The 24,118-nt window shown below is 41.7% G+C and overlaps 1 protein-coding gene across 3 annotated transcripts in view; it reads left to right on the forward strand.

Annotated features, from left to right (window-relative positions):
* Positions 1 to 24,118, forward strand: part of acaca (acetyl-CoA carboxylase alpha) — a 278,119-nt gene that overhangs the window by 45,666 nt on the left and 208,335 nt on the right. For all 3 annotated transcript variants that reach the window (XM_072243272.1, XM_072243270.1, XM_072243271.1), the window contains exons 12-22: positions 59 to 220; positions 1,527 to 1,690; positions 4,548 to 4,698; positions 6,852 to 6,955; positions 7,233 to 7,314; positions 8,963 to 9,108; positions 9,215 to 9,365; positions 10,291 to 10,425; positions 12,981 to 13,127; positions 14,812 to 15,000; positions 17,898 to 17,998. In XM_072243272.1, the coding sequence (XP_072099373.1) occupies positions 59 to 220; positions 1,527 to 1,690; positions 4,548 to 4,698; positions 6,852 to 6,955; positions 7,233 to 7,314; positions 8,963 to 9,108; positions 9,215 to 9,365; positions 10,291 to 10,425; positions 12,981 to 13,127; positions 14,812 to 15,000; positions 17,898 to 17,998 (1,532 nt within the window). The remainder of the gene's footprint in view (positions 1 to 58; positions 221 to 1,526; positions 1,691 to 4,547; positions 4,699 to 6,851; positions 6,956 to 7,232; positions 7,315 to 8,962; positions 9,109 to 9,214; positions 9,366 to 10,290; positions 10,426 to 12,980; positions 13,128 to 14,811; positions 15,001 to 17,897; positions 17,999 to 24,118) is intronic.

Here is a 24,118-nt window from a genome sequence, read left to right on the forward strand (position 1 = left end):
ATTCAAAACAAGTGACAAGTTCTAAACTTGGTGAAACTCTGCAATTGATATCCTTCAGATTGCTATGGGAATCCCATTGCACAGAATCAAGGACATCCGCATGCTCTATGGAGTTGCCCCATGGGGAGATTCGCCAATTGATTTTGAGAATTCTACAAATATCCCTTGTCCGCGTGGTCACGTGATAGCTGCTCGTATCACCAGTGAAAACCCTGATGAGGTAAAGCAAAATTTTAGCTTTATTAAGCTTCAGTTTGTTATTTTGCTACTGTTCCCACAACACTTAATGAAGTCCTAGACTGAGGCAAAATGCAGCTCACAGACTGTGTTGATAATTGGAGGCTTTTTATTTTTAAGAATTTATTACAGTACAGCACAGCGTAGGGGCCCTTCTGACCCTTTGAGTTGCACTGCTTAGAAACCCACAATTTAACCCATGGGACAATTTACAATGACCTATTAATCTACCAACTGGTGCATCTTTGGACTGTGGGAGGTAACTGGAGCACCTGGATGAAACCTGGTGAGCATACAAACTCCTTACAGGTTGAGGTGGGGATTAAACCCTGGTCACGGCTGCTGTAAAGCCTTGTACTAACCACTACGCCACCATGTCGTCCTTACAGTATTGGGTTACTAGTTCCTGTCTACATATCAGTACGCTGAAATTTGTAGTCAACCCTTCCGGTTCTTCACCCCTCACCTGTTCTCCACTTCCCAGGTCTGAAAGTGACAGAGCATTGTCAGTATATTATTTATTTTTATTTTCTTTAGATACACAGCCCAGTAACAGGCCCTTTTGGCCCAATTATACCCATGTGACCAAGTAATTTACTAACCTCTACATCTTTGGAATGTGTGAGGAAACAAGCACCCTGAGGAAATCCACACAGTCACAGGGAGAATGTACAAATTCCTTACAAACCATGATGGGAATTGAGCCTGGCGGCATAATTGTGCAATGCTGACTGCTGTGCTGTCCCTTATTCTGCACGTTCTGTCTGCTAACCTGGTCACCACTTTCCTGATTCTCAGCGCCAAGATTATGGAACACCTCTATGCTAATGTTTGGGATAGAATATAATATTTCATGGGATTCTATTTTACTTTTTACAATTCCAAGCCAAGAGTAGGAACTTTAAAATCATTCTCATGAATGTTTAAAGAGTGAAGATGCCCCATAGATCAAACAAGAGAAAATCTGCAGATGCTGGAAATCCAAGCAACATACACAAAATGCTGGGGGAACGCAGCAGGCCAGGACTGATCTCGTCCCGAAATGTCGACTGTTTTCTCTTTTCCATAGATGCTGCCTGGCCTGCTGAGTTCCTCCAGCATTTTGTGTGTGTTTCATAGATTTTTTCTAATTAATATACTTGACCAGTTATTAATTCATTATTATTTTATGTAATAAGTGAATATGTACACTGGTGTCTAAATTTGTGTAAAGCAAGGAGGATTACATCTGTTTTATTGCAGCTAAGTAATTCCCTATTTACAAGCGTTTTCTCACTCTCTCCCGACAGGGGTTCAAGCCAAGCTCTGGTACAGTTCAGGAGCTGAACTTCCGCAGCAGTAAAAACGTCTGGGGTTACTTCAGTGTCGCAGCAGCGGGAGGTCTCCATGAATTTGCTGACTCTCAGTTTGGACACTGCTTTTCCTGGGGGGAGAACCGAGAAGAGGCCATCTCGTCAGTACTTTGTCCAATCACTTTTTTTTTTGACTGTGTACTTCCTGGCTCCCTGAGTCAATTCGCAAAAATGTGCCTTATACTCCCATTCTTTGACATCTTTACCAGCTTGGTAGTTTGCATTTTTGCAGCTTGTCTACCTTATTTCCTTTTTTTTTAAATGAAGGGTTGATAGTTGAGCTGGCTGCATCCTGACCTCTACCAGTGCCCCTTTGGCTCCTATTGTAATGGGGGTAGAGGGACATCCTAATTGAACCGTCTCATTCCACTCTCAAGGACTCTATGACTCAATTTCTCAGATCTATCTATCTATCTATCTATCTTCTTTTACACATTGGTTGTTTGAGTCTTTGCATGCAGTTTTTCATTGATCTATTTCTTTGTTCTATCGTGGATGCATGCAGGGTAGCATATGGTGACATGTATGTATTTTGATAATAAATTTACTTTGAACTTTTTGCATACTCTGCCCAGCTCAGAGGCATGCATTTTGGAAACCAAACAGTGCAAGAGCAATAAGTGCCTGCAGTTTGCAGCTCTAGTGATCGATCAGTTCTTCATTCTCTTTCATTATTTTTGATTATGAAGACCAGTCAAAGCAGAAAGCAAGAAGGCTTGTTTGTAAAGTGTCATGTCACATCCACAGTAACACAAGATGCCCGAGGTCAAATTTCTTTCTGTCCTGTTCACTGTTGTTCATTGAGAATTTACACAGAGGTCCTGCCTGTTTTATCAGATGGACATCAAAAAATCCAGTGGCTCCATTTTGAGAAAGATTCTGGGAAGTATTTCTACTGTCTGGGTTAACTCTTTTCCTGTAATCAATATTGGTGAAACCAATCATGTCTTAACCACACTCCTGCTTGGTAAGCATGTTGTCAGCCAACTTGCACACATACTTCCCAAATTACAATGTTGATTACATTTCAAAGTGTACTTCATTGGTTGTAAGTGGTTCAGGATATGAGAGATGGTATGTAAATCTGTAGATAAATTTAACAATATTTTTGTCTGCAATACACTTCTTCAGTTGGTAAAGTGTATAATTAGATCAGGGGTTCCCCAACTTTTTTTACATCATGGACCAACGCCATATAGCAAGGGGTCCGTGGACCCCTGATTTATGGTAATAATTGAGAACTGAATTTTGGGAAGATTCTTGGGACTATTATCTGCTCTTTCAAAGGGTATCATGGTGCTTTAGATTCAACCTTATAAATACAGCCTTTGTAGTACAGATTATCTTTTTAAATTCCTACTGTGGTTAAAGTCATGACCATGCCCACTTGAGGAAAGAATTGCTGCCAAATGAAAAATGCCAAGAGGAGCATTTTGCCCATCACAATTAAACCTTTCATATGGCAGCTATCCTAGTCTTGTATGATAGACAGCAATGGTACAAGACAATCTGGCAGATTTCAGGACATTGATTTTCAGAAACAGGAGCAGTAATTGGCTGCTTCCCCTCCTCAGCTCTGGGATCAAGAGAACTGCTCTTTGATGGGAGAAATAAATTCTTCCATCTCAGTCTTGATTGGGCAACTACTTATTTCTCAAATGATTCCTCCTTATTTTGGGTTCCGTCATGAGGGGAAACAGAGTTTCACCATCTACCTTGTCAACCGCACTCAGAAGGGTGCATATTTCAATAGGATTCCCTCTCATTTTTTTGCAGACTCCAATATATAGTCCAAATTCCTCAGTCTTTCTTCAGAACTCTTTTATCTGTTGAGTTGAAGTGATGAAACTTTTCTGCATAGCCTTCAATCCAAATGTATCCTATCTTAATACGGAAACCAAAATGGATTCCAGGTGCCATCTCACCATTGCTGTCTAAAGTTGCATCAAAACTCCCTTGCGATAAACGCCAGCATTCTAGGAGTGATATTATCGGCAAGTTTGGCTACTGTACAAGTTGTTCACTCGTCCAAGTTGAAAATATTTGTGATTCTAACACTGACTCCTGCAAAATTGAAACTGACCCACTTTTCCCAATTCCGTTTTCTGTTAGCTAATGACTTCCCTTTCCATGCTAATATATAATTACCATACGTGTGTGCACTTGTGCAGAGTTTTTCTTTTTTTTGTGTGCGTGAAACCTGACTGAATGCCTTTCAGGAACCCAGATACACGGCATTTACTAGTCAAGACATTTTTCTAGCATTTTGAAACTATGAATATCAGGTCTAAATTTGTTTGTCTTGAGTTATCCTGTTTTGTGTATGTGACTCTCAGCTGAACTAAAGGTTGGACCTATTTAAGCAGTTGTCATTATAAAGTTATGCTTTATAATTAACTTCAAACCATGCAGACATTTTGATGTTTTGGCAAACATTTTGACAACTACTTGATCTTGCATGGTCTTTATGAAAGTTTCATGTTACCACTTTGATTTTAAGCATCCTGGTTAAAAACACAGATGAAAATAAATGGCTAGACTGATAATTCACCATTGAATGCATGTCTTGCCCAGTGTCTGATCCCAACGACTCAAGCCACAGAATAATAATCCTACGACATCGAAATGGCAATTAGGCTGGGACAGAAATCTTGAGAGTGCAGCTGCCTTTTAAATCTTTTTTTGCATTCCTTGGCCAAACTATTGGAAGGAAAATTCAAAAGGTACTTTGTGGTACACGGTTACTATAAGCTTAGAGAGATATGGGGCCAAATGTGTGTAGCTTAGATGGGAATCTTGGTCCGCATGGCCTGGTTGGGTTGAAGGGACCTGTTTCCATCTCTATGGCCATGACACTATTGGATTTGCTACAAGTAGAAATGAAAAGTATTTTGCAATGTACTAAGGCAGTCTTTTCTGGTTGAAACTCTTCCTAACTTTGTATTTCTTACCACACAGTAACATGGTGGTGGCACTGAAAGAGCTGTCCATTCGTGGTGATTTCAGGACAACGGTGGAATACCTTATCAGATTGCTGGAAACTGAGAGCTTCCAGCAGAACAGCATTGACACTGGCTGGCTGGACCGGCTCATTGCAGAGAAAGTCCAGGTATTGTGGCTCAGCAAGTGAAAAGGACTTGTGCAGTGGGTCAGGAGGAGGTATTCAACTTTGTGGCGAGGGGGAGGGAGAGTGGATTTATTGTTCATTGTTTATCAACTGTATCTGATTCCCTTTTGAGAATTCAATGCGAAAAGGAGATTATGGTGGGTGACGCATTTATTGTGTGGCCCTGCTGAAGTTAGATGCACCTCATTTCAGTTCTACTATGAGAAGACTTCCGTCTGTTTTCCCAACATTGATCTTAATCCCAAAGTTCCAAATTCTGAGAGAAATTCAGGATTGAAATTATCAGATGTTCCTGATAGAAGATAGTGTCTGGTTAGGTCCCCTCCAGCTTCGTTTTGTGGTGGATCAAACGAGAAAGAAATAAACATGCCATTAGAATGAACCAGCACTAGGAATGGATAGAAATCAGCTTGCGTCTCCTCCCTATTTCCAGTTCAGCCTTTGAACCAGCTAGATGGATTGAAAAGCAGGACGTCGGGACGAGAGGCAGGGGTTGGGTCGGTTCTGCTCGCTGCTCCACAATGTTTACTTCACTCTTTGCTACGCTGATGCCACGGGCCTACTCTGGCTCACCGGGCTCCGTGTCTGCAGGCTTTGCAGTGTTTACTCTTCTGTGTGCTGAGCTGAGGCTGAGGCTGTGGGCCTACTCTGGCTTTTTTGGGCTTCGTGTCTGCAGGCTCAGTGACCTTTGCTCTGCTGTGAGCTAAATTTGAGGCTGAGGCTGTCGGCCTGCTCCGGGCTCCATGTCTGAGGACTTCCTTTCATTCTAAATACTAATTGTTTACTTTTATTGTTTGCATATGTGTTTCCACATATGTCTTTCCACATATTGGGTGTTTGTCAGTTTTTTTAATGTGTTCTTTTGGGTTTCTTGTTTTGTGGCTGCTGGTAAGGAGACAAATCTCAAGGTTAAATAATGCATTAATCTTTTGATAGTAATTGTACTTTGAACTTTGAACAAATAACTGGCTGAAACCCAATTAGTGTGAGAAGAAAAGAAAAGAAATAATTGTTCCTTTGTCGTCACTTTCTCAATCTTCTCCCCAGCTTCGTGGCAGTATTTTGTTGTCAGTTTGTGGGAGTGGGGACTGGATTTGGAGCAAAGTTGATGATAGTGGTTGTTATTTATCTTTGATCATACGATTATTTATGAATTAAGGAGGAGTAGCTGATTTACTTCTTCCTTCAGACATCTTGTGATCCTAGACAACATGCTCTTACTCCCTCCTTTGAGTACCTGTCTGAATATAACTTTATCTGTTGCTTTCCGTGACAGTTAAGTTAAATTACATATATCAGGTTGGTATGGTAGTGTAGTGCTTGGCGCAATTACTTTACAGCACCAGATATAAGATAAGGGTTTGATTCCTGCCGTTGTCTGTAAGAAGCTTGCATGTTCTCTCTGCGAACATGTGGTTTTCCTCTGAGTGCTCAGGTTTCCTCCCCATGTTCCAAAGACATTTGGGTTAGAGTGAGTTGTGGGCATGCTGTGTTGGTGCAGGAAGTGTAGCAACGCTTGCAAGGTGCTGAGACAATTGATTTGTTGCAACCAACATATTTCACTGGCTTTCAATGTATGTGACAAATGAAGCTGATCTTAATCTTTTTTAATCAGGCCTTTTAAAATCTAACTGTGTAGCTGTTTTGACAAGTTCTTAATTTTTTTTCCTCTTTTTCTTTCCTCCACACCTGACACACTCCCCCTTGCTGTAATATAATCCACCTGTTCTTCGGTATTTCGTTTCGTAACACACATCTGGGTGTTGGTCCTCGTTGCCAATAGCCACACTTCCAAGAAGGAGTCCGTGGATGTTGATCCAGATAGAAAAATGGAACTTTTTTCCTCCTCTCCTCCTCCCCCCCCCCCCCACTGAACCTTGGGTACTGAGACCAGAAGATTATCCCTGTGTAGCTGCAGTCAGCTGTTCGAACATCAAATGAGCAGCTGTGATTGGCTCAACCATTGATACTTGGAGTTCCTATCAAACAATGTACAGTTAGCCTGTTAAATCACAAAGCAGTTCTTGAAAGTCCTAGTGATTTTTGATTTTTGTCAGAGTGACAAGGATTGGAGAGCAGATTTTCAGATGCCTTTGTAATTGCTGCATAATCTTTTTTTCTACTCCTCCTCTTAGGCAGAGAGGCCGGATACCATGCTGGGAATTGTGTGCGGAGCTCTTCATGTTGCAGATAAATCCCTCAGGAACAGTGTGTCCAATTTTCTTCACTCATTGGAAAGGTAAAGGGATTGTATTGAGATTGTTACCTATCTTACCTGAATCATGCTTTGTAATATCTTGATTTCTTTTGTATTATTTTTCCTTCCCGGAAATCATTGCAATTGTATCAAGTCCTGGTGAAGGGTCTCGAGCTGAAATGTTGCCTATTTATTTATTTCCATGGATGCTGCCTGATCTGTTGAATTTTTCCAGCATTTTATATGTGTAGCTTTGAATTTCCAGCGTCTGCAGAATTTCTCATATTTTCCAATTGTCTGCCTGGTTGTTCTCCCACAGGGGACAAGTGTTACCAGCTCACACTCTTCTGAACACAGTGGATGTGGAACTCATTTTTGAAGGGGTGAAATATGTGCTGAAGGTAAATTTCTAAATGCAGAATGTGCATTTTTACCCTCTTTTTGGCATGCACAAAAAACATGTGGCAGCATTATTTTATTTTCTTTGTAAGATACTGTGCAATTTTGTTTGGAACTTTGGAATCTTGGAACTGTTTTGCCAAGCAGGGAGCTCATGGTCATGAGAAGAACATGGGCTTATGGTTTTTCCATTTGGCTGAAAGGGCGCTGTTTGCAGTTTGGATGTTCCAGGTGGGTAGATTGACCAGTATTCGAAGGTAGAGCAGAAGAAAGTGGCACCAAGGGGAAGAAAAATAATTTTATATGTATTTTTCATGATGTTGAATGGATAGCCTGAAATACTTAAAAGTGCTAATAAGACTATTTTGCATAGAAGCTATTTTTAAAATCCACGCCTCCTCTACTGTCAAGATGAAGCCACACTCAGGTTAGAGGAACAACACCTTATATTCCATCTGGGTAGCCTCCAACCTGATGGCATGAACATCGACTTCTCTAACTTACGTTAATGCCCCTCCTCCCTCTCATACCCCATCCGTTATTTTATATATATATTTTTCTCTCTCTCCTTTTCCTCCCTCTGTCCCTCTCACTATACTCCTTGCCCATCCTCTGGGCTCCCCCCCCCCACCCCTTTCTTTCTCCCATGATCCTCTCGTATCCCTTTTGCCATTCAACTGTCCAGCTCTTGGCTCCATCCCTCCCCCTCCTGTCTTCTCCCATCATTTTGGATCTCCCCCTCCCCCTCCCACTTTCAAATCTCTTACTAGCTCTTCTTTCAGTTAGTTCTGACGAAGGGTCTCGGCCTGAAACGTCGACTGTACCTCTTCCTAGAGATGCTGCCTGGCCTGCTGTGTTCACCAGCAACTTCTATGTGGGTTGCTTGAAATTCCAGCATCTGCAGATTTCCTCGTGTTTGGAAATGCTGGTCAGTTTGCAAACAGCAGTGACTTAATGTTCACATTATTTGGTAAATTGAGTTGCTCTTTAAAACTGAACGTGAACACTTTTTACAGTGCACTTCCATGGGAAAGGCAAAGCCTTAATTTCAAATCTGAAAGTTATTAGTTGTGTTGTGCAATAAAACAAGAAACCACCAGAAATAACCAGCAAGCCAGGCTATATCCATGAAGAGAAGATGTATAGAAAGGGGAGAGCAGGAGAGAGATGTGGATGGTTTGTGATAGGATGTAGGACAAGAAAAATTTGCTACTCAGAAATAAATGGCTGCCTCCTATTCCTAAAACCATGACCTCTTGTCTCCAGCTACAAGGACTTGTCTCACAGCATCGACAATGATGAACCTTGCATGCCACAATGAGATCTTCAGATAACCCTCCAACCTCCAGAGCTTAAAAGTCCATTAATGTTGAGCACTCCTCATAGAATACCTTTTAGTGCTGAGGTTATTTAAGAAGGAAATTGTTTTAAGTGGAATAAAACAATTTTCCTTGATCTCCCGCACAAAAATACCAGTTGCACTGTCAACAAAGGTGTGGCTTTTCATATAGGTTTCTGATTAAACCTGCTCAGCAAATGTGTATGAATGAGCAGTGTCTGTTTGAAGCATCTAAGTATCTTATTTTTTTGATGAAACATTGCCCTGAGGATACAGAAAAGTTATTGACTATGATACTTTCCCATTCACAGGTTACAAGGCAGTCACCTAACTGCTATGTGGTTATAATGAATGACTCATTTGTGGAGGTGGACGTTCATCGGCTGAGTGATGGTGGCTTGTTGCTGTCGTACGACGGCAGCAGCTACACCTCCTACATGAAGGAAGAAGTAGACAGGTAAGGATTAGAGCTACTTTTTACACCTCTCGTTGCTACTTCAACTAGGTACTCTTAGCGGGTCTTTGTTAGAAAAGACTTCTATCGTGGGATCCTTCTGCTGCAGGTACCGCGTTACAATTGGTAACAAGACTTGCGTATTTGAGAAGGAAAATGACCCATCGCTGTTACGTTCGCCTTCTGCGGGAAAGTTGATCCAGTACACAGTGGAAGATGGTGGTCACGTTTTCGCAGAGCACAGCTTTGCAGAAATCGAGGTAAATTGCCAACCAAATTCAGCAAAGGAAGGAAAACCGTACTGTGCAGAAGTCTTGGTTATATAGCTAGGGTGCCTAAGACTTTTGCACAGAACTGTAGGCTGATTATTATATCATTTCCTGTGTGGGTTAATTTTGATTTTGAAGCACATGGTGGAAAGACATCCATCTCCATCCTCTTAATTTGCCCTTGAAACAGCAATATCTGTGAGTCTTAAGCTTTTGTTAATATAGGTAAACATTTAGTGGATACAGTACTGTACAAACGTCTTAGGCACCCTGGCTACATATGTATGTGCCTAAGACTTTTGCACAGTACTGTATGAGCAGATCTATGGCTGCCCGAGTTTGCGATGGGAAACCAAGAAATCAAATAGTAGATGCTGGAAATCTGAAATGAAAACAAAAGATGCTGGAATATTTCAGCAGAAGAGGCAACCTCTGTGACTGATTTTTAGATTTAAAAACCTTTCATTAAGGCAGGCCAAAGGACATCCAGTTTAGACATCAGCATCATCTACAGGCAGCACACACAAAATGCTGGTGGAACGCAGCAGGCCAGGCAACATCCATAGGAAGAAGCACAGTCGATGTTTCAGGCTGAATCCCTTCATCAGGACTCGTATACAGGTTTCTTGCTTCAAAGATAGAGCCAGTGTTAACCTGATTTCTCCTTTGGATGTCCCAGTATTCATTTATTTATAATTGTTTTCCATATAGGGATTAAGTTGTTTTAGGAATTATTGAGTCAAAGGCACATTAAATACATTTTGGTTCAAGAAGTGCACTGAAACAAGAGCAAAATGTGTTGGTGTAGGGATTAGAGCTTTGTGATTTGATCACCCAGCTGCCAGATCTATAAAGTCTGAAGTAACATTGGAGCCAAGAATGTAGCTGTGTGTTGATCTGTTCTTTTGTTCCACAGGTGATGAAGATGGTGATGTCACTGGCTGCTCAGGCATCTGGCTGTATTCATTACGTGAAGCGACCAGGAGCTGTCCTGGAGCCAGGCTGTGTGATTGCTAAGCTGCAGCTGGATGATCCCAGCAGAGTTCAGCAGGTTGGATGTGGTTCTACCAGTAACTCCATTTGCCTGTCCCTAATGTTTTGATGTTAATCCATCTGAACCCTTCACCTTTTCAGCTATCTTTCGTTCTGAATAATCCAGTAACAAGAAACGGCACATGGAAGACTTGTGAGAGGGAAAGGTCAGACTGATCTTAGAGTAGGGTAAAAAGTTGGCACAATATTGTGAGCCAAAGTACCTCTTCTATGTTCCAAGAAAACATATTCCATGAAGGAAAATATAGTTGAGTCATTTGTGTTGAAGTGATACCTATTTAAGCACAAGTTTTAATGAATTATAAATATACATGTATAACCTATATAAGATAAACTATTGAAGAAGCTGAGAATCAGAAATAAAAACAATGATGTTTGAAATACCTGGCAGGCTGGGCACCATCCTGAAATGTGAGGTTCTCTAAGTGTTTCAGTTTCCATCCACATTCCAAATAGTTACGGGTGAGTCACATGGGTGTTATTGGGAGGTGCAGGCTCATTTTGCTGGAAGGCCGCATTACCATTCTGTATTGCTAATAAAATAAAATAAGCAATATTGTGGCATCGCCATGAATATATGGCAATCCCAGGGCTTGCATTTTGGAGTCTGCAGAGATGGTATGTTTCTTGCTGTTGGCTATGCAGGTGACCACCCACAGACACTTTGAATATCTTTTGAGAAGAGATTGCGTGTCATTCTATGTGTGATCAAAATGATGCCACCAAAGTAATGTGCAAGTAACAGGAAGACTCTTCTCTTATCATCCTGTATAACCTTCACTGATCTGGGCAGCATCTGAAGCAAGAAGTATTAATTAGATGTAACACGCAAAAAATGCTGGTGAACGCAGCAGGCTAGGCAGCATCTATAGGAAGAGGTACAGTCGACGTTTAGACGTAAATCTTTGGGAAGCAAAGTATAGAGGCTGATGGAGGTCATGGGGGAAGTGATTAAATTGAGAAAGAGAAAATATATATAGATGTATGCTAAAAGTTAAACTAATTAAGATTTTTAAAGATATTAAATTCTGAAAGAAACAAATAGTTTTCAGTGCTTGAGAGTTTTTTATGGCAATAAATAAGAGTGATGAAGATTAACTTGCACCAAATGTATCACCAAAAACTTTTTTCCACTATTTTTTATTCAATAATTAGGAAGCAGACTCAAAGTTTGTTGTCAGAATTACTTCATTATACTGGTGGATACTGTTAGTTTTGTTATTACTTCTGATGTATTTGAAATGGTTCATATCCCAGGTTTCAAATACAATCAGTTTTCATAGAACCAGGGTAAAGTTGGGAATAATATATTTTCTCCATTTCTCATAGAATGAATACTTCATTCGTAAATGTAGTATTTATTTGCCTGAATATTAGTGAACTGAATTCTGGGTGTAAGATCGCTGGAATCTGTAGCTTGCAGCTGGCAGCAGACTGCATTTGCTGCCACCGAGTGGTAGGATGCTGCTTTGCAGGAAATTCCTAATCCGCTTTGATCTGCATTTTGATAATGGCTGGTCATGTGCCCAATGAGATACAGAGAAAGTTAGCTGGAATGACTTATCTTGAATCTTGGCAATTAATTGTGATTGCTGTTCAGTTCTCCTAGCTAAAGATAATCATTACACAAGGGCTAAGTTTCATTGAGATTCCTGCCTCTGTCAAATTTGGGCTCACTGCTGATTCTGTATGGAAATTGGTCAGCTGCATGATATGGCAGTGTAAAGCGGTGAATGAGTGACTTGGAGGGAGTTGATACATACAGGAAGGTGAATATTTGGCTTGCTAATTGAAACCTTTTGTAGTTAAACACAAATTTAAGTACAGTAATTTACATATTCCTATTTAACTATTTATAGTTCTATTACTATTCATTATTTATGGAGCAACTGTAATGAAAACTAATTTCCCCCAGGATTAACAAAGTATGACTATGACTAATCAACAAACTCATTCGTAAGGCCAGTGATGTTGTGGGGATGGAACTGGACTCTCTGACGGTGGTGTCTGAAAAGAGGATGCTGTCCAAGTTGCATGCCATCTTGGACAATGTCTCCCATCCACTACATAATGTACTGGTTGGGCACAGGAGTACATTCAGCCAGAGACTCATTCCACCGAGATGCAACACTGAGCGTCATAGGAAATCATTCCGGCCTGTGGCCATCAAACTTTACAACTCCTCCCTTGGAGGGTCAGACACCCTGAGCCAATAGGCTGGTCCTGGACTTATTTCCTGGCATAATTTACATTTTACTATTTAATTATTTATGGTTTTATATTGCTATATTTATACTCTATTCTTGGTTGGTGCAACTGTAACGAAAGCCAATTTCCCTCGGGATCAATAAAGTATGACTAAAAATATATTATAGCCAAGTCATTAGTTTAAACAAGTCATTTTAAACCATTACCATGTATCTTGAAACTAGGCCAAGTTTGAGTTTCTCAGTTGAGATAACTTTGAATCATAGACAAACTGTTGCATTTATACAATGTGTGGTATAATATTTATTTTGAGATATTTACGTTGTTTTTTATGCTTAATTCCAGGCAGAGTTATTCACACAACCTCTGCCTAGGATCCAGAGCTTGGCTCTTCGAGGAGAAAAACTTCACCGCATCTTCCATTATGTCCTGGATAACTTGGGGAATATCATGAATGGATTCTGTCTGCCGGAGTCCTATTTTGATGTCAAGGTACAATCACAGAATGATATACAGCGATACATTTGAGGAAAATCTAGAAAAGCAAACCATAATGTATATTGTTTTCTAAGAAAAGCCCCTTCTACGCTCTGCTGTCATAGTTAGGATAATGTTAGTTTTTGCTTTGTAAAATTGTGGTTTTAGTACTAGATATGTATCTATTTATTCAGGAAGTGACTGAAGAACAAAAGGCAGGGAAGTTTTCTAACACTGTGGCTTTGTCTTTGATTTTGCTGATAAAGACTGAACAATTTGAAAGCAAAGTGAAGAAAATAATAAATGAAAAATTCATTAAATAAAAGGAAGAAGATTGTAGTGAGAAATAAGCAGAATCAGAATGAAATTGATTTGCTGTGCTTTGTCTAACTGAGTTTTCCAATAGTAATAGATTGGAGGGACAAGTAGGAATACAAACCTGCACAATCAAGATGTCTTAAACATCACAATTTACAATGTGTCTTCCAGTCCCCAACCACCGACAGTGTCTGACTTTTTAAACAAGTTTGTTCCCTATTTGCACAATCGAGATGTCTTAAGCATCACAATTTACAATGTGTCTTCCAGTCCCCAACCACCGACAGTGTCTGACTTTTTAAACAAGTTTGTTCTCTATTTTCACACCTACTTAAGGATGCTGGTGATTTGCTGAGTAAAGTGGAGCAAAAGCCCATAAACCTTTCTCCAGGTCCACACACTGATGTGGCCAAGGGTATGCTAGCATTGTGATTAAGCTTCCTGACATGTATCAGTAATTTGCCCGGAGGCTTGGAGAAATCTGAACTGCTATGTTGCAGCCAGAAACTTTTCAAGTAATAGCTCTAATTCTGGAATAAGTGACCATGAAACTACTTGACCATCATGAAAGCGCCACGGGTTCACTTGCTGCATATCGTTTGGGCGGCATGGTAGTGTAGTAGTTAGCACAACACTTGTGTAGGCGACCCGGGTATATCTCCTGCTGCCCCCGTAAAGAGCTTGTACGTTCTCCCTGTGACCATGTGGGTTTCCTCCGGGTGCCCTGGTTTCCTCCCACAGTCCATAGAAGGACCAGTTGGTCGGTGAATCGGTCATTGTAAATTGTCCTGTGATTAGGGGGATTGCTGAGCAGCGTGGCACTGAGGGCCTAATCTGTGCTGTATCTCAATCAACCAATAAATAAATAAATCAAAGACATTCCCAGTCCTTGCCTGGTCTTGTCAGTATGTGACACCAGAAGATTAACAGTATGGTTGACCTTTCACTGAGCAGGGAGCAACAAGCTACTCTCATTAGGAACGGTTAGGCATGGACAATAAATAGCAACCTATCATAGATTCACATGTCCTATGAATGGATAAATTAAACTAAAGCAGGCTTTTTGAATGTCAGTGGCATCGCAGAAAAGGCCGGCTCACCTTTTATGAACTTTTGACAATTTTATAGCAAGTATCAAACACAATTGATCAGATACAGTTTAAAAAAAATATTTTTCTCTCTGCCCCCTCCATCCTAATAAATTAGATCTTTCGTGGTGTCCCTGTTCTTGGTTATTTGAAAGCAGCTGAATTGAACATGGCAGCTTGGGTTCTTTGCTGGAGTACAACAGCACATTTACTCAATTAAGGCAAGGAAGAGACTCAAAGTTTCATGCAGAAGGAGGTTGTAATTTGATGTGTATTTCTTTTTTCTATTCAAGGTGAAAGATTGGGTGGAAAGGTTAATGCAGACCCTGAGAGACCCATCCCTTCCACTCTTGGAACTGCAGGACATTATGACCAGTGTTGCAGGAAGAATCCCACAAGCAGTGGAGAAGGCTATCAAAAAGGAGATGGCCCAGTACGCAAGCAATATCACTTCCGTGCTCTGCCAGTTCCCTAGCCAGCAGGTACTTGCGGAGATTTTCAGAAGGAAAGAAATTTGTCCTACCCTTTAGAATGTTTCTTAGCTGCATTAGACACTGTTCGCCTCAAATAAAAACATTCAAATTAATGGATGAAAGGAAAATGAAGGCCTCTGTGGTTAGATTGATCTTGGAGTAGGTTAAAAGGTCGGCACAACATTGTACTGTTTTGTACTGTTTTCTGTTTTATATTGTTCAGATGTGGACAAGAATGAGTGTATTTAATTTTAATTCACGAAGACAAACTGGAATATTTTCTCCAAATAGGTATTGTGTATGGTCAGGGTCTAGGTCTCTGGAGGTACAAATCTCAGGGCGGTGTGGGGGTGGGGGGGGGGCGGTGTGGTGACATGCATAGCTACCAGAAATGATTGCTGACCTTTATTTCAAGGGGTCTGGAACTTTATATCACAGAGTTTGGACTCCCAATGGGAGGAAATTGAGTTTCAGTCAGACGGATCCCTTTTGGAATGTTGTCTTTAGCTTTGGGAACTGTATTTAGCAAAGGATATATTAACCTTGGAGATGATGGAGCACACCTTAGTAACTGAGATTAAGCAATCATATTTTGATGGGGTTCCATAAACTTGTATTTATTTGAACATTGCAAGATTGGTGTGGTGTAGGGTTGTTGGGAGTGAGTGTAACTGGAGCAATTAAAATAATAACAGCAGTGCAGCTGTAGTAAAGATATTTTCTGATTGGAGAAAGTCTACATTGAGGCTACAATTTGGAACTGGAGTTAAGCCACTCGAGATTAAAAATCAGATAGCATTTTGGCATCAGGTTGGAGAAAGCTGGAATTCATTCCTTATGAAGCGATGGATAGAGTCATAGAACATTGCCATACAGAAATGGGCCATTCAGCCCATCTAGCCTCTGCCAAACTATTGATCTGCCTGGTTCCATTCGCCTGCACCCAGGCCATAGCCCTCCATGAACCTCTAATATTATGTAGGTGGAAATTTTAGGACTTAATCAACAGATTTTCATTGCTAAGGCTATGAAAGGATGTGGATTAAAGATGAGTAATTGGAGTTGAGCTGCATATGGGTCCTCATCTGATAGGGTGACAAAGTGAGTTTGAGGTGTTGAACATCCAACCCGTGTTCCTGCCTCACTTTCAAGGACTCTACAGCTCAGTATTATTTATTGTTTTATTTGCACAATTTGTCATCTTTTGCACATTGTCAGTCTTTCTTCATGCATAGTTTAAGATAATTCTGATTGTATTTTTTTTTATTTTCCTGGAAATTCTTGCAAGAAAATGAATCTCAAAGTAGCATATGGTGATATATATGTACTTTGATAATTAAATTACAGTGACTTTGTAAATTTGGAAAGTTTGAGTGCACCTCAGAGGTGCTGATGGTGAAGAAGCCACATTGAAAAGATTTGGAGTGACACAATGATACCCTGATTTTTTCCCATTGTAAGAACACTTTCCAGAACCTTATCTCCAAGCAGTGGCCTGCTCAAGAACTAACCATAGGAAAATCCTAAAGTTTTAAAAAATATTTATTTCTAAATTGCAAATTAAACTGAATGATGATTGTTGGACTTGCGTGCTTTCTGATATTGGATTGGTGTCTGTCCCAGCAGATGGTAACCTGCTTGTTATTTTGTCATGTTCTGCTGCATGAGGTCTGCAGTTATATTTCACCATACAGCACTGCTGGGCTGTGAGCCCCATTTCCAAAAATGAGCAGCCCTTTTCTTTCTGCTGATGGACAGCAAATGGAGAGGAAAGTACACAAAATTCCCCAACTATAGGCCCTCATGGTGCAAGATTCTTTTAGATATTCCACATTATGCAGACTAACTGCCTTAGCAGACTGCCTCAGCATTTGTTGCTGTGTTTTGCTTCACAAGGTGAAGGGTTAACTAATTGATTTCAATGATTCTGTGAACAAGTTAGATCTAAATAGCAATAGAAAATCTGATTCATCTGTTCAACTCATAAATGATAACAGTACATACCTGACATTCCAAGATTCAAAGTACATTTGTTATCAACGTATTTATGTAGTATACAACCCTGAATTTCATCTTCCTTATAGACATCCACAGAACAAAGAAAAACTATGCAACTCATTCAAAGAAAAAACATCAACTCCCTCCTCCTCCACCATGTGGAAAATAAAGCAAATCTCACAAATGGCAACAAAAAAAACGAGCGTAAAACGCAAAATTGAAGGAGCTTGGGCATATTCAGTTCAGCTCAGTGTTCGTAATCTGCAGGCCACCCCAATTCAAAATTGCCCAAAATAGCACCAAAAAAAGACTGACCAGTAGATAATGTGAACTAGAGAGTGTCAATTAAACCATCTTCCAACGGCATCGGGAGAGAGATCGTTCGAATGCAGGGACCTTCCATTGGGAGCAGTGAGTGAGAGGCTGGTAGATGGCACTAAACATCCTCTCGCTTTCCGAACTCACCTCGAAGATTTGATTTCAATCTTCCTCAGCGCCTTAATTGGCAAGATCAGCGAGAAATGGACTTGCGTTCCCATCCCCAGGATTATTGGCCATTATTGGTACAGAACCCTCACAGAGACAGCAAAGTGCCAGATTGCTCAATCAACCTGAAAGCACCACCAAAATATAAATCACAGTCACTGAAAAGTAGATCAAGGTTCCAACAGTAGCAGAACCACATTTGAACAAAAAACAACACGTGAAAGTAGTAGTTTCGTAAATCGTCTGGAGGGTGTCGTCCTTGATCACTAGCGCCATCTGCTGGATGTGTAGGATATGCGGTTACATCTCTTGGTTTTCAATTGGAGATGATGTAGAGCTTTCTGAAAATGGTAATATTATTTAAATATTGGATGTGCTATCTTAAAGTCTTTGCTGATTGAATATTTTTAAAAAATTTTCAGATTGCCAATATTCTAGACAGTCATGCTGCAACGCTAAATAGGAAATCGGAGCGGGAGGTTTTCTTCATGAACACGCAGAGCATTGTTCAGCTGGTACAGAGGTTAGTAATACATTTGTTAGGGTGACCAGATTGATCCAGAGCTTTTATCATGTACTGTAGTCCAGCTCTGCTTTATCCAAGCTACATTTGTGATGGGTGTATTCAGGGTCAATGGGTTAAGTCTTGAACAAGTGCTCTGGAGTATAACAGTGACACAGGAGTGTATGACTTTGAAGTCTTATTTACATTGCTGCATGTATCACAATTTGGTAATCCATTTGCTTTTGAGGGAAGTAATGTCCTTGCTTCTCCGTTATGATTCTTGTTGCAAATGGCTTGAATGTTCATTCATTGAATTGACCTCATTGTCCCTTAACCCATCCATTTCAAGGTGCGCCGTATTGTGCATTCAGAGATGCTCTTTTGCTTGAGTCACTGTCGCCTTCCTGTCAGCTTGAACCAGTCTGGCGCTCTCATTACGAAGGTGTTTTCGTGTACAGAACTGCTGTTATTATTTCTAGCACCATTCCCTGTTGAAGAAGCAAATTGGAAGATCACACAGAGCTGGATGGTTGATTTGGGTGATTTGTTTTAAAAACAGGTGCACACCAGGAGACCCACCTGAGCATGAATTAGGTAGAGCTTTTACATTCTCAGTTGATGAGATTACCAGTAAAACTACATTTTGACAACAGAATGGTGGCTTCATTAAGTAACGGACTAGGTCCTGATTACAGAGTAGAATAATTATCCCCATGCCTACCAGTAAATCCAATTTTCTATTACAGCAGTGCTACATAACATATTGTAATTAACAAAACTCCTGAACATTGGACATCTTTACTGCTGCATTCCATGTATCTAGTTCTAGGCCTTGTCTGAAGTTACCATATTAGCACAGTTCACATCTCAATTTACTAGTTACTAGCCCTCACTGTTCTTCCCCTATAACAGTTCCCCCCACTTTTTTTTTTTTTAGGCCCTTGACTGAAATGTAGAATAGAACCTAAAGATGAGATCCCTAACAGTACCCTTGTTTGGCCTAATAAATAGCAACGCCCCCAGTGCCAAAGATTTACCTGTCGTCATGGTACACGTAACTAAAATAATAGCGGCCATTAAAACAATCACTTGTTTTAAAAAAAAAACGACAGTATGAAAGAGAAGTCGAATCCAAGGGTAGATTTGACATTCAAACCCCAGTTCCAAACACCGTCCCAAACAAGAGGTTCTCTCGCGCACCTTGGCTCTACTCTCATGATCCACCATTCCTTTCAACAGTGCATCTCATTTCTTAATGACTTCCCTATCCTCTTGGATGATCGTTGTCTAGTCATCAGTAAAGTGCAGATTGGGTGGTAGCTATGTGGCTACACACTTGTGTCTATGTTATTACCATATATGGTAAACTCCAGCTCCATCGTCCCTTCTGCAGCGTTCCACTCCACAGTCGTTAATTCAGTTGTGAATTACTGGTTGCCACATTATAGCACTAGATTGCATTGCAGTTGCCCCTTCTAATATGCCCTTGCTGGTGTTGTTCACCAAAGTATACTTCAGAAACGTTTCGTGCCTAACTGGCAATATGGACAGGAGACATTTATCATGTGTAGCAAAGCCACATTTTGTCAAGCTTGGTAGCATCTATGCAGCCTGGCCTACTGAGTTCCTCCAGCATTTTGTGTATGTTGCTTAGATTTCCAGCATCTGCAGATTTTCTCTTGTTTCTGTTGGGGCTGCTTCATGTAACCTCTTCTGGACATGCCCAGTGATTTCACGCCCCCCCCCCCCCCCCCCCAATCCTCATGGTATGTTCCGACATTATGTACTCTCATAAGAGAGTACTTCTGATCGGCACTATGTTGAGGACTGCTGCATAATGGTGTCTCTCAATTCTGCAACCTTCAAGGACATGATTAGTCCCAGTGAGATCTCGAGTGTGGCACACGGGCACCTTCACCCACCCATTCTTTCAGCTGGTTATCTGATATCTAGTCTGGGATTTTCTGATCTTCTAACGACAGGATGTTCTGACCACAGACAAAAGCCAGGCAGCACATGTTGTACAGACAGCATTTTTATCACGGCGTCGGATGTACATCCTCGTCAGTTATATCCTTTAATGTTTCCAATAACTGGATACTTCCCAATTCCACTTCTGTCCCTATTCTACTTCATTGTCCCAAGTCACCATAATTTTGTTTTATAATCCCCTTCAACTTCTGCTGCAGGGAACTGATTTGCATATTTATTTCCTCTATATCTACAGTATGGGGTGTCAGGGAGGGGTAGCACCTCTGGTGGGGGAACATGTCACATCCTTTTCAGGGCGGTTAGTCCACCTTTGGTCCCCACCTGGCACTCAGCTCTCACCTGTGGCTCCCCGTAGCTGTTTGAATGCGACAGCGGCCACACCCCGGGCAACGGCTTCAATAAGCCGGCTAAACCAGGTGAGGGTAGCCGACGGGTCTCAAACCCTTGGTGAGATAGGGAGTTGTCTATCCCCGCATGTGAAGACAGACTCCGGTGGATTGAGCGGACGAGACCAATGGAAGGTCCAACGGTCAAGAAGGTGGTCTCTGCAAGCATTGTGGAACGGGTAGAGCAGGACAAGACACAGAAGACGTCCTGGTCATCCACTGCGCCTAGTCCCATCTCCAGCCATCTAGACTCTGTCTTGCCACTGGACCCAGATGGGAATTGGGAAGAGAGAGTGAGGCTGACACTGTGCAACTCTCCCTCACTTAAATCCAAATCACGCGCTAGTCTCGACACCATCATAATGGTGTCGAGGTCCTCATCGACGTCAATGATGGACGAACAACAACATCTAAAGTATTGACTGTGGAGACCCCTGATTATCCTGCTCCTAACAACTCTATCAAGCGTCTTTCTTTCCTAAGCTCACTATGAGAAACTTGCCTAAAGAGTAAATGTTGAAAAAGGTGATTCGTGCCATCCTCGCAAAAACCAGTGGGTCATAAGCAGTCAGGTTAAAGGCTATCTGCACATATCTGTAGCCTGGTACTAGAGTAACACCTTTACCCAGAGGTTCCAATACTAAATTTGTACCTTTGGTATCCCTCTGGCTGTCATTACACTGTGGTGCTCTTGTGGTAATGAGGAGGTCTCACAATGATCGATTTTTGTTTTTTCTCCCCCAATGGTGAAGCTGACCTGTCACGTTTAACGTAGAAGTTTCATTGCCGCACTGAAGTGTGAATGGTTTGTTGGTTCAGCGTGCCAAATATAAACATGGGATCCCCCTTTCATGCATGCCCACTCCCGACAGGATGTACCCCCCCCCCCCCGGGTGTTGTACATTTTTCAAATGTCCATTTCACAGCACTGCATGCTGCCACGTCCTCTCATGTTGAACCGTATATCATTGGTACACCTCACAGCTGGCCGTGTTTTGTTACTCCTTTGGTTTACAGTCTGCATTTTACTTACTCTCGCGAGATAGCTCGAAAGAGTGACACATTCAATTACCCAGATTCTTCTGAGCATAGTTTGTCAGGTTTAATGTTTACTGTTCCTGTGGAAATATGTTTCCATGGTTAAATCATTCCTACCCAAGGTATCTTTTCAGGTGGGACCGGTATTTCCACTTTGGCCCTTTCTTAGTTTCCACCAGGGCATGTTTCCCAGTCAAGGTTACTGTAAACGGTCCCAAACATCTGGGTTGAAGCTGCGGTTTTGCTGGTACAGCTTGACCTTCTGCTTCCAGCAGGTTCCCCTTCACGTGAGCATTCACACGCTCCCAGTCCCACGCACCCTGTCTATCACTGACTTCCCCTTTTAGATCATGCCGTCGAACGGCCAACCCCTGTGCAAACTGGGTAATCCGATCCTTTCCGTTGCAGCTGTCTGGTCCTCTCGTGATCACATCCTCTGGTAGTCAATACCCACTAGTTCAAAAGGAGTAAATCCTGTCCCATGAGCAGGGCTTGATCATAGTTTCATCAGCTCTGCTGTTAAAACCCTAGACCAACTCCCCCCGGTTTCCATTTGGGCCTTCTTCAGGCTTTCTTTTCGGGCGCGATTCATTTTCTCAACCACGCCAAAGCTCTGCGGTCAGTATGGAATGTTAAACTGCTGTCTGATTTCCAATAACTTGCAAGCCCCCTTGGTTGCCTTCCCAGTAAAGTGTGTTCCCTGATCCCAATCAAGGCTGGCTGGTACTCCCCATGTAGGTATTACTTCCTCAGCTACCACGCGGCCAACTGTCTTGGCAGAGCAATCCCATTCATGGAGTACCATCATGGCACTTCCTAGACCCATCTGCAAAAATTGTCAACACATAGTTCCCTCTAAGTTTGTTTCTCCTTTGACTGACTCCTCAGGTCCTTGCATTAGATCCATGCACTGGTGTGGGAGATCCATCCTGTCCTATCAAACTGGCTGGGTTAAACAGACTATCCCTTATTATCTGTACATGTTTGTCAGCAGATAACAATACTACCCCCCATTGCGCTTGCTTGCTGTCAGATCCTACCTGGTAGTTTCCCTGCCCCAAGGAGAGACTATGCTGGGGGGTCTGTGCAAAGACTATCCGACCCGTCAGAGTAATAGGTTCCGTCGCTCCAACAGCCCAAGTCGCACTGTCTATTGCTCGTATGCACTGATGCATTCCTGCCACTACGGGGTCCCATTTTACAGAATAATAAGCTGCAGGCTGCAGCTTGTCGCCAGCAAAGAGCTGTATGAAATTCCCCACGGGGGTCACAAAGAAAATAGTTCGTGTCCAGCAAGCCCAGAACCGGTGCTGCAGCTAAGCTTTACTGGCCTGGTCTAACTCCGGCATTCATTCCTCCTGTTCTTTTCCCGGTTTCACTCCTCTTGCCAGAGCTCGTGGAGGTTCTGTGAACTCAGTGTAATTTTTCCACAAAACTGCAACATTAATTTAGGAGCTTTAATGTCTTTTGGATTCCCTTCACCATGTACAGGTGGGGGAATTTAAGAAGTGTGTCTTTAACTTCTTTGGGTATAACTTTCTCACCCTGTCTAATCTTTTGTCCCAAATACACTATTTCAGAGTGTACAGACTGTACCTTCAGTCCCGCATTTTTTTTATATCCTGTGAAGTCCTTGAAACCAAAAGGGCCATGTGCCCTCTTCTTCCCCACCTGAAGAATTCAACATTGCCTTGTCTGTCCTGTCTCTCACCAGCAGCTAAACATTCTTCTGTTCTTCCCCTCTCCGTTCCTGCTCTCATTGCCATTTAAGTACTTGATTAAGTGTGTGGCCAACGGGCAACCCCAGTGTTATTATCTGGGTCAGATGCGGGTCCATGCCATTTTTCAGACGTTGTAGGAAGATGTCATGGTCCCGTTTAGGTCCACCTAGGCCAATATGTTGCTCATGTGCCTGATATTGTTGCTCAGCATAATCTTTGACTTTCTCTTTTGTCTTTTGCTTCATTAAAGAGATCTCAGTGCAATTCGCCTGTTTTATCTGTAGCATCTTTAACTGCCTTAGTAAAGTCCCTCTGTTTGTCCTCTGGGGATCTGCTTCTCCCTTTAAGCAAATTTTTATTTTGGATGTGGTTGGGCAATGTGGACCAGACTTGCCTGAGTATTTTAGCCTTTAAAAAGATGTGTATATAATCAAGAGTCAGATGGTAAACTTAGCTTAATTCAAATTTTGCGTTTAAAAAAAAAGCACATTGTCATCATTAATGTTTGATAGCAGGTAAATTCAAAGTTCAAATTACATTTATTATCAAAGTATGTATTCTATATACAACCTTGAGATTAGTCTGCTTACAGGCAGCTATAAAACAAAGAAACCTAATAGACCCCATTGGAAAAAAAGACCGTTGAATGCCCAATTTGCAAAAAAAAAATCGAATTGTGCAAACAATAAGAAGGAAGCAAGTAACATTGAGAAAGGGAGTCTACAGCCACCAGGCCATTTCATCAATGAAGCCCGTCCAGAAGCCCGTTAGTTGTGGGCGACAGCCTCAGTTCAGCACAGAGATGAACAAACCTCATTGAGCAGCAAGTTTGACACTGGTCCGTCTTTTGCCTCTGGTCCTGACGCCCTAACCTGGTGCTTAAATCGGTCAAACATCAGATCGTTCCTTGCTCTCGGACCTGGGCACCACCACTTTGATACATTCTCGGGGGCCCGTGCCCCATAGCCCTGATTTGGCTCGTACTAAACTTTAACAGTCTG

This window comes from Mobula birostris, chromosome 25, assembly GCF_030028105.1.
Source record: "Mobula birostris isolate sMobBir1 chromosome 25, sMobBir1.hap1, whole genome shotgun sequence".
Classification (NCBI taxonomy): domain Eukaryota; kingdom Metazoa; phylum Chordata; class Chondrichthyes; order Myliobatiformes; family Myliobatidae; genus Mobula; species Mobula birostris.